Raw genomic sequence first — 10336 nt, 5'->3', positions numbered from 1 at the left:
GGCGCTCGATCGGGGCAGTCCCCCAGCCGGCGAATGGGACGTCCCCTACGGGTGACGGACCCCGCCCCGTCGACTGCTCCTGGGCCAACCTTTTTTCCGTGTGTTTTTTCCCCCCTCTTTGCCAAGGACGGCCAAGGAGACGGATCTGCCTCTCTTTTGCCCCGTTTCGATTCCTGGCCATTTCCTGCGAGTGCCCGCCCTTTCTCGCTTTTGACTCCGGCACTCGGATCGGCTGTGTGGCGCTGCTGCCGGCCCCTTAAGCTTTTCTCTCTCTCTCTTCAGTTCCAGTTCCAGTTGTTAGAACATACCTCCGTTTCGGCCGGCCCTCTTCCATCTGCGATTGCCTCTTGTGCACTTCTAGTGGCCAGTCGGACTCTGGACTCAGTCCGAAGCTGTTCGTTCTACTACGTGACTCTTACTCGTTTTTCTCTTTTTGTTTCTGCCATTTCTTCTTTTGACATCAGACAATTGAACCCTCGGCTAGTATTCGTCCATCACCACTGTGACGTGCCACTTCTTGCCAAGTGGAGTGCCCGACAGCTGTGACACTGAAATCAAAAGAAATCGAAAACAACTTTTTGACACAAAAGTGACCAACTTATTCCAAAAAGGGCCGGCTCGTTGATTCACCTGTTAGCCTAGACTGGTTTTTTGTTTCCCGTCACGTGCGTCACATTTCTGATTACATTTTTTAAAATAAGTTATTGCGTTTAGTGCTGTGTTGAGTGATTCGCCCGTGTGACAAGTTCCAGTCTGACAAAGGAAGAAAAATAAGGCCGTTGGTTAATTTGAAATTTTGTCGTTTGTGAGTGACCCGAGTGGAAGGGAAGTCAGTCAGAGTCGACTGCTGACTTGTTTGTTTTTATTGGCTGGACCATCGGTCGAAAAAAAAGACGGGCCGCAAAGAATTATTTCACTAGTGGTTGGGGGCGAGAAATGATAACGGCCTCATCGTCGGTCCAGTCGCAAGTGTCGACGGGCAACAAGTTACGCAACTCGCCTCTGTCGTTCAGCATGTCTCTATCGCCCGGCGCAGCCAGTTCTGCTAGTCCGGCTTCATCAGTGGCCGATTCGGCGGCGTCAGGAGTTTCAGGAGCCGGAGCCGGAAGGTCCGCAACGCCCAGTCCCGACCGGAACAACTTGTCGTTGGATCACCGTCGCAGTCCGGTCGGCCGGTCGTCGCATCACTTGGTGGGCGCTGCCGGACACCCGCACGACCTCTCCTCCTACAATCCCATCCGCCGGCCCAGCTCGGCCAACAGTCCGCCCGTCCGCGACAGCCCGCCCAGCCGAGGGGAGGCCAACCTCAACAGCCACTCGGCCGCCCTGCAGGCCTCGCTGTCCGGCTCGCTTCACGGGCCCGGCATGTCGTCGTCCATGTCGTTCGCCGCTCTACACGCGGCCGCAGCGGCCGCCGCCGCCAACCAGAGCGCCCTGCTCCACGGCAAGGCCGGCCTGCTGGGCGGCATGGGCCCTGGCGTGCCAGTTTCGCTGGCCGGACTGACGGGCATCCCTGGCATGCCGGACGGCTACCACCCGGGCCTCTATCTGGGCCACCCGGCAGCAGCCGCAGCGGCCGCAGCGGCCGCCGCCGCCGCCAACATGCAGAACGCCGAGCGTTCGCTGTACGGGCACGGCCACCATCACGGCGGCCACTCTCACGGGATGCACTCGGGCGGCGGTGGTGGCGGGCACGGCCAGAACAGCCACCACCACCACCACAGCAGCGACCGCTCGCCGTACAGCAGCCACAGTCCGCCGCCCATTTCCAGCACGGACCCGACGGCCAACGAGTGCAAGTTGGTGGACTACCGCAACCAGAAGGTGGCGGCCTTCGTCATCCACGGCGAGACGATGCTGTGCCTGCCGCAGGCCTTTGAGCTCTTCCTCAAGCACCTGGTCGGCGGCCTGCACACCGTCTACACCAAACTCAAGCGGCTGGACATTGTGCCGCTCGTCTGCAACGTCGAGCAGGTCCGCATCCTGCGCGGGCTCGGCGCCATCCAGCCGGGCGTCAACCGCTGCAAGTTGCTCTCCTGCAAGGACTTTGACATCCTCTACAGGGACTGCACCACTGCCAGGTAATCAATCCAAAACTTGACTTTGCATTATTATTTCTTATTTGATATATTTAGTTCCAGCTCTATAAGTCGATTTAAGTCCGGCTTATAATAAATTGAGCGCATAGGCTGACACTTGATTCACGTTCAGAAACGTCTAGCATTTGATTTATGTGTCAGCGAATAATATTTAAAAAATGAGAATAAGTTATATAGATAAGAGAGATGATGATGAGATTGTGACCGGTGCGTTGTGCTGCTGGCCTGGCCCATCATCATCTGCTGTGCGTCTCAGCACGAAGTCGTCCCAGAAACCCTTTTCTTTTTTTTCGTTTTCTTTTCTTTGATTTCTTTCTCTCCGGTGCTGGACTTAATATTCTTTCTTCTCTTTTCGGGGACGGCCCTTGTTATTAGAGAGACTGCGCGGCATCTCTTTTGGCTGCCCAGCAGTGATCAGATAAGCGCTGAGCCGCGTCCAATATACAGTACATCAACGGACTCTGATTCCGTCCCGATAAATCAAACATCTGCTAATGTGCTCCGGGCGCAATATCATCAGGTCCTTTTTTTTCTCACTTTTTGACTTTTCAAAATTCGAGTCGCCGGCCGAGATAATCTCCCGGCCGCTGGCCCACGATGAGGGGACGACATTTTGCCCCTTTACTATTAGAGATGAGAGAAATGGAAACAGCATCCAGTTGCGATGAGATGGAAATGTCTAACGGTGCATCCGGGCCAGCTTTTTTATTTATTTTATTTTATATTTTAAAATAATAATGTAGTCGTCATGTGCCATCCGATCGGGTGCATATATAGGAGAGACGTTGCCACATGTCGGGATGACGAGAGTCAGCAGAGAGATGGACTGCACAGCACAGCACACAGGACGCGGACTTTAATGAGCCGCGGGAAACTGAATCTCTCGTCCCCGTGTGTGTTTATGCAACGAGTTGTGTTTTGTAAGTGCTGGGCTGCCTGGCTGGGCTGGCTGGCTGGCTGTTGCTGATGGCTGATGACTGGACGGAACTTGGTTGTCGGTTTTCCGTTATTAGACGATCGCGCTGGAGTTGTGCACAGCACAGTTGTCATGGTGCGCGCCACACGGACGTCATCCGGCTGGCCAACTATATAGAATTACCTGATATCTTCTTAGTCACAGCACACAGAGTTGTGCGCCCTGTGCGTGTGTGTTTCTTGTCTCCCTCAATTTCACGACTTGCGACTCTCCATATGTACATATAGACGCGTCTCCAACCCCGTCCCGTCTGTATATATTTAGATAGATGGACACATAGATATATACAGCCACCCTCTTCCACCTACTAGTCCCGGCCCGGTCTCTATTGGACTCTGGTTTCAAATAAACCACCGGCCCCCCGTCCGTCTCTCTATACACAACCAGTTGGGGGAAAAGTAGAAGAAGAAGAAGTGGGGTGGATATATAAATGTCCCGGCTCGTGTGTGTGTGTGTTGTGTTGTTAGAGTAGCAATCCGGTTTTTCGACGCTCTTTGTAAAATGATGGGGGGGAAATAAGGAAGAAGAGATGTGTGAGTGGGAATGACTAGTCGTCGTCGGCTTCTGCTACTCTTGGTTTATATATTATATGAAAAAGGGGGGGGGGGATAGAAACGTACTACGGCGGATTAAGATGAAAAATTTCCGCCCGGAATTGGCTCATTTCTCTCGATCGAGTTGCTGTTGTTGCCCTTTTATATGAAACGCTTAGAACATGTGCGCTAGATTTTTTTTCTTATTTATTTAGACCTCTCCCTCCCCTTTTCCTATGTAGATTATACGACCGCACAGATATATACGTGTGTGTGTACGTGTTGTTGGCCCTTTTTTTTCTGGTTTGTTTGTTGTTGTTGTTGTTGTCGGTTATTCTTTTTCATTAAAAAAAAAGCCGCGGTATTATATGTAAAGAAAAAAAAAAGGGGTGTAGCCCGGCATTAGCGAAGAAGTAGATCAGAGAGAAAAAGAAAGGGAATATATAATAATAATAATAATAATAACCCGCGGAGAAGGAAAAACTTCACATCTATAAGTCAGGTTTAATCAAAAGTGTACAACGGAAACGAAAAGAAAAAAAGATGCTTGATATTATATCAACAACATTATTTTTCTTATTTATTCTTTTTCATATTGCGCAAAGGCCTAATCAATGCTGGAATTTTCTCCTTTAGATATTGAGGAGGAAGGAAGTTATAATATTTATATCGAATACAACGCAGCTATCAGAAATTCAGATATTAGTTATATTTACCGGTGGGAATAGTAAAACCGTTGGGTTATTCGCCGAGCGACGAGAGATGAAGTTGCTGGTAATATCTCCCTTGGACGATGACAATGTCGGTGATTTGATCAAGTCGGACGTCGTCGTCTACATCGTCCGCCCGTTGTTTCATATTGGATGGAACACACTGAAGGAAAACCTGTGTGTTTCCATCCCCAGTCTCTAAGTTGATTATGAATGAAAACTGATATATAGTATAGTCCATTATACAGGGGGGGTTAGAGAGACGAGGAGCAGATAGGCTATAGTAGAACAATTTGATTATGACTCGATATATACCGGCGTAGTAGATATATGCACGAGAAGGGAGGGGGGGGGGCAAAGGGAGGATGTAACTAGGCGAAGAGATGTTAAGAGGGAGGGGAGGGGGAGATAGGAGGAGCGTCGATAGCTCAGATTCTCCAGCAGTAGCCCAGCTCAATTACCAAGTAATTAATAATTGGGTTGTTGTCAATTAGAATACTCTTCAGTTCAGCGCCCGTTTCTCCCGTCTCTATCTTCTTCTTCTTGGATACGGACGCGGACGGATGGACGGACGACTAGATAGATTTCCTCTCAGCAGCGTCGCTGGGCTGGCCCAGCTGCTGGTCTCCCCCGGAAAACTGTTGAAACGTATACAGCAGCACAATCAGTCCACGCTCTATGTATACGCTAATTTAGTTTCATCTTCTTCCGACAACCAAACAACAAAAGGCCAGCATCCGTCCGACATGTCAACTGCCAATAACAGCATCTTCCTTCCTTAGCAACTTGGCGCTCTTATACGCGTAATAGATGCTGCTGCTGGCCGGCAACGAATTATTTATATAGGCCACTTGCAATTCTTTTTATTTGTTCCTGACTGGACAGCCGTTTTTGAAACGGAATTTCAGGTGTGCAAGGCCGCGTTAAATAAAAAGCCGTTTGTTTCCCCGTCCGTTCCATGTATGACGGCCATCATCTAACCCAAAACACGTCCGTTTTCGAAATAGAATAACACTCCTGTATAGCTCCTCCCTCCTATAGCCCGTTTTCTTCTTCCCGCAGCTTTTTGGTCGACCGCAAAAGTTTATAGGCAATACGGTCGCCGTTTTCTTCTTCTTGTGTTGGCTTGTTTTTATTTTTATTTTTCTCTCATCGTCGGTGGTGGCAGAGCCGTGGAAAAGAAGAGAAGCGATGAGAGACACACTCGGATATGTCCAGCTAGCAGAGGAAATGTGTATAATATATGAATGATCTTAATCACGGGCTTTACGGTCTGTACTACTACTGCTACTGCTATAGTGTGTTTTCATTTATATTATTCTCTCTTTTTTTCTCTTTTTCTCTTTTTCGTTGTTTCGTTCATTGTCTTTAATGACCGACATGCCATCCAGTCGGGAAACATGTTGGATAATAGCCCCGGTAGCGCCTCTCTCGCGTGTATATGCGTGCGTACATGTCTACAGGACATGTCTCTCCAACACACAGCACCTAATGCACCTATATGTGGTGGACTATATATAAGAAAAGAAAAGAAAAGAAGAGGGGAAGTGCGTCTACATATAATAGGAGGTGTCTGTGTGAATAGGCGCATTAGGAGGGGCGACTATACACTGGCGGCTGCAGCCGATGGCCGAGAGAATCAGACAGGAACTGGGCGATATTAGCTCCTGCTGCTGCTGCTGGTTATTAGTCGAAACGCGATGGAGAGCTGAGAGAGAAAGAAATGCTGGGGTTGGGGGGAAGTGTGGTCATTTCACATTTTGTGTTTGATCGGCTCGTTAAAAGATATACACAGCATATAACACTCGACGAATAAAAACGATATCTATGAAAAAGGCCGAGCCGAAATGGCCATCGTCAAAACAACACAAAAACAAAAAACAAAATAAATATGTGTGTGCACCTTTTAATTCCACTGTGGGGGTTTTTCTCTCTCGCGCAATTCGAGAAGGTGTTTTGTACGTGTGTGCTCTGGCTGTTGCCTTTTCCAGGATTCCAATAAAAATAAAACGGGAAAATAAAAACGAACATTAAAAAAGAAAGAAAAAGAAATGATGTAATAGCGCCAACAACAGAATAAAAAAAGAAAAAACCCGACTTGATTAGTATTTAACCGGGGACTTTTTTTTTTCCAAAATGCCAAACGCGGAGAAGCCCAGTCAAAGCCAAAAAGTGCACAACTGCGGTATAAATTGTGCGAGAAAGAATGAAAAAATAAGATGGAGAAAATGTGATTTTCTTCTTTTATTTTTGAAAGACTTCCCTATATGATACGTCTCTTTGACAGGTTTAAAAAATCAAAAAGATATATAGACTGCTGTGCTGATGTATATAGGCAATAAGACTTGCGTCAGAACACTGACGAATCCAATGACATTAGCGGCTCCCGCTTGCCGATGACGACAAAGTGTTCCATCATTGCCATCCAACTCTCTCGTCTCTCTCTCTTTTGTCAAAAGGCTTATATAGAAAAGCGTGTGCAAAGATCATCTGAGAATCACGTCGAGCTGCGTATATATATAGTATTATTTACCGGCGCCCATTATATACGTCTCGATTTATTTATAGATGTGCAGTGAGCATCACCGCTCTTTTCGTTTCGAAAAAAAAAAAGATTAGCCATTTTGTTATAAAGAAAGAAGAAGATGATGACTTGTAACAGCTCTATACACCAAATATAACGACTGATATTCCCGACAAAGAATATTATATCAATCGTGAAAAAACTCTTTTCCATCCATCTCTTTTTTTTCTTCTTTTTATTCCGGTGGGGTTGAAATGAATAAAAAGTATGACACTGCGCAATATCATCGATTTTTCTTTTTCTTTTCGGCTTCGCTTGTGTGTGACCTGCCTCTTGTTTCTGCGTTTTGTATATATCTCGATGACTTTGTGGGCCTTGCAGAGCGAGAACGCGACACAAAATGAAGAAAAAAGTAGTAGATTAGATGGATAGATAGAATAGGAGAGCTGAGTGACAATTCATCGGGTTACTTTCACTACATCGCCGGGTTTTTTATTTTAATTTTAGCCCTGGCGACGGTTGGAGGGTTGGGAATAAATCGTCACCCGATGACTTGCAACATGTCAACATGGCCCCGGTGAATAAAAAGAACCGAAAGGCTACCGGAGAAGAAAAATAAAAAAGAGCTCAACTTGATGTGTTGGGAGAATTGAAAGAAGAACTTTTTTGAGGGGGAGAGAGATACCATAGGGTAAAAAGGGAGGGGGGAAATGAAAAAGTTGTAATGAATTAAATAGAAAAAGTAAAAGATAAAAGAAATAACCACTTCTAGTCGAGTATGACGACAATATCTCGCCCTTATTGGGAGAGAAAATGTCATAATCACGCCGGACCCCCCCACACACGTACACACACACAAAAAAAAGGAAGGAGTTTGTATATAAGAGGGGCGGAGTTTGTTGGCTGGCTGCTGGCGGCGCGCGCGCGCTTTCTCGCCGCTGTACATCGCACAATGTCAATCCGGCCCAGTCATCACGGCCGAATCAAAAATACAAAAAAGAAACACGGTTGGTTTTTTTTTCTCTTGCGTCGCCATTGAAGCGCAAGCACATCACGCAACAACTCTTCTACCTCTCCGACTTTATTATGTAAACCTATACAAACATTCATCGATCATGTCACCAGGGTTTCATATCAAGAAAGAAAGTTATATCTAGCTCCTCCTCCTATATAATATGCAGAGACAGATGTCGAATCTATCGTTTCGACCGTTTTGAGCCAACTATTTCCGTTTCATCTCCCATCTGAATTGCGCAAAAAAATATAGGAAAGAATAAAAGATGAGGTTCTACAATATAAAAAAAGGGAAACTATTCGATTTGGACATTTTTTGGTTGTGTTTCAGAATCTATGAGAATTTCTCATTCCCCCCGATTCCACGTATAACTGGCAAGAGGGTGGGGGGAGAGCTCACGTATGATAATAATATAATGAAATAAAAATAGAAGAGGGAAGAAAAAGAAGAAAAAAAATTAAATGGAAACCGACGAGAGAGGGAGAAGGCCGCGCATGAAAGAAGAGAATAAAGAAATGGAATCCCTATTGGCACATTTATATCTCTCTTTCTCTCTACGTGTGTGTGTATAGAGTGTGATTGATATATGGCAATATCAAGTCACTGGTGAAGATGGATGAGATGTGGCCCCAGCATATACGTATACATCCAGGGGTGGTCTCACGGCGATCCAGGAGGAGCAAAACCGATTTTCCCTTTTTTTATATTTTGATTTTTTTGTGCCGATTTTCAAATATATAAAATACAAAAAGGTTGTGCGCGGGCGCAACACTCTGCATCTGTCATTTTTTGGGGGGACGAATAACACACGTCGGAATATGTTTGAAATAGAAAGACGGATCATCATCGCCGAGCGCGGCCGATGACATCACAAAGCGGACGACCCATTTCATTTCCTTCCGATTATTCACAAAAAATTGTCATCGCCCTCGACGTGATACGAGTCTCAACTCTAAACGCCCGGCGTTCAACTTTTGAATGTGTTTGTGTGTGAGAGTTGGAGCGAGTCCCATTCCATCACCACGGCGCCTTATAAAGAAATTTGTGAAGCAACAACGCTCAAGTGAGGGAAAAAGAGACAAGACAAGTCTTCTGACGGAATATCTAACCAAAGTGGAGAAAAAGAAAAAGAACCGGCACACATCTTGAAGATTTATGTCGACACGACCCTCCAATTAGGGGGAGGTGGATGGATGGGAGGGAGAGTCTCTATACGTTCTATATATCCCGTCTACACCGCCAGCACACACCGCCACACAAGAGCCCAAAAGAAGAAGAAGAAGAAGAACAAGAGAAATAGACATGGAAATGCAACAGCAACAGCCCAGTCGCTCTTCATTTCCAAATGGAAACAAAAAGGCGGAGGAGGAGGACGATAGAAAAGTGAAGGAATAAGACAAAAGAAAATCATCTACACAGCACGACGAAGAAAGAAAGAAAGAAAAGAAAGAAAGAAAAGAATATAATATTAATATTATTGGGAAACATGCAGACACACATTGCTGGCATTCCTCGGCGTGTGCCGAGAGTCGATCGAGAAAAATCACAGACGCTCCAGCGCAAAAGGGCCCCTTTCTTATGTCTTCCAACAGTTTTTTTTCGTTCAGAACAAAAGACCCGAGCAGAGAGAATATAAAGAAGAAGAAGAAAAAAAACCGAGTGATAATATACAGACGCCTTGTGCTTAGACAACAACAATGAGGCTGGCCGACTAGCAGCAGCGCAGCACAGCACAGCGCTCACGTATATATAGACAAGAACAACAACACAACCAGCCAAACATATCTTGAGCCTATATCTCGGCTATTTATACATACACGTATTTAGATATATGAAAAAGGGGATACATATAATCTAACATAAAGTGTGTGAGTATAGACAGCAGAGAAGGGAGGGGGAGGAGGAGGTTGACCGTTCGGGATAAATCATAACCGCGTGCCGGGAAATTTAAAACAAGAAAGAAAAGAAAAGAAAAGAAAAGAGCGGATGGGGGAAATGCCTAAATGACCGCTCATCATAGTCTTTTGTCTGTTCGTCGTTGTTAGGCAATTCAAAAGAGAGTTGGGTTGAGTATTGTTTCTCTGTGTGTGTGATACGTGTGTGCTGGGCGACCCTGCAGGGCCCTGCTGTAATGGGTGGGAGGAGGGATTGGCGAGAGGTCGAGGTCCCCATCCGAGCATATAGAGGCACAATGGAGAGCTTGTATATACATGATTCTGTATAGATGGCTGTATACAATTCTGTTTACGACTCGTCATCATTTCTAATATTGCCCTTAGTTTTGCTATTGAACATTCGGCCCTTTTCATTATTTCTTCTCTCTCCAATCGAGTGAGCACAGATGAAATCCTATCGTGAATGCCCATTTAAACGAACGTTGGCAATAGACAAACCAAATCACCAAAGCAGGTATAACAACACAAAGAAAGAAAAGGTCGAATAAGAAAAATATCAAAGAAAGTCTCTCACGCGTATGGGA

At 45.9% G+C, this 10336-nt stretch overlaps 1 protein-coding gene across 4 annotated transcripts in view; it reads left to right on the top strand.

The window, feature by feature from the left end:
- Positions 1–309: 309 nt before the first annotated feature.
- Positions 310–10336, top strand: part of LOC124344410 — a 48165-nt gene continuing 38138 nt past the window's right edge. For all 4 annotated transcript variants that reach the window (XM_046797946.1, XM_046797945.1, XM_046797944.1 and 1 more), the window contains exon 1: positions 310–2081. In XM_046797946.1, the coding sequence (XP_046653902.1) occupies positions 937–2081 (1145 nt within the window). In that variant the 5' untranslated portion in view covers positions 310–936. The remainder of the gene's footprint in view (positions 2082–10336) is intronic.

Source organism: Daphnia pulicaria, chromosome 6 (assembly GCF_021234035.1).
Source record: "Daphnia pulicaria isolate SC F1-1A chromosome 6, SC_F0-13Bv2, whole genome shotgun sequence".
In the NCBI taxonomy this organism is placed as follows: Eukaryota; Metazoa; Arthropoda; class Branchiopoda; order Diplostraca; family Daphniidae; genus Daphnia; species Daphnia pulicaria.
This window is presented reverse-complemented; position numbering and strand designations above follow the sequence as displayed.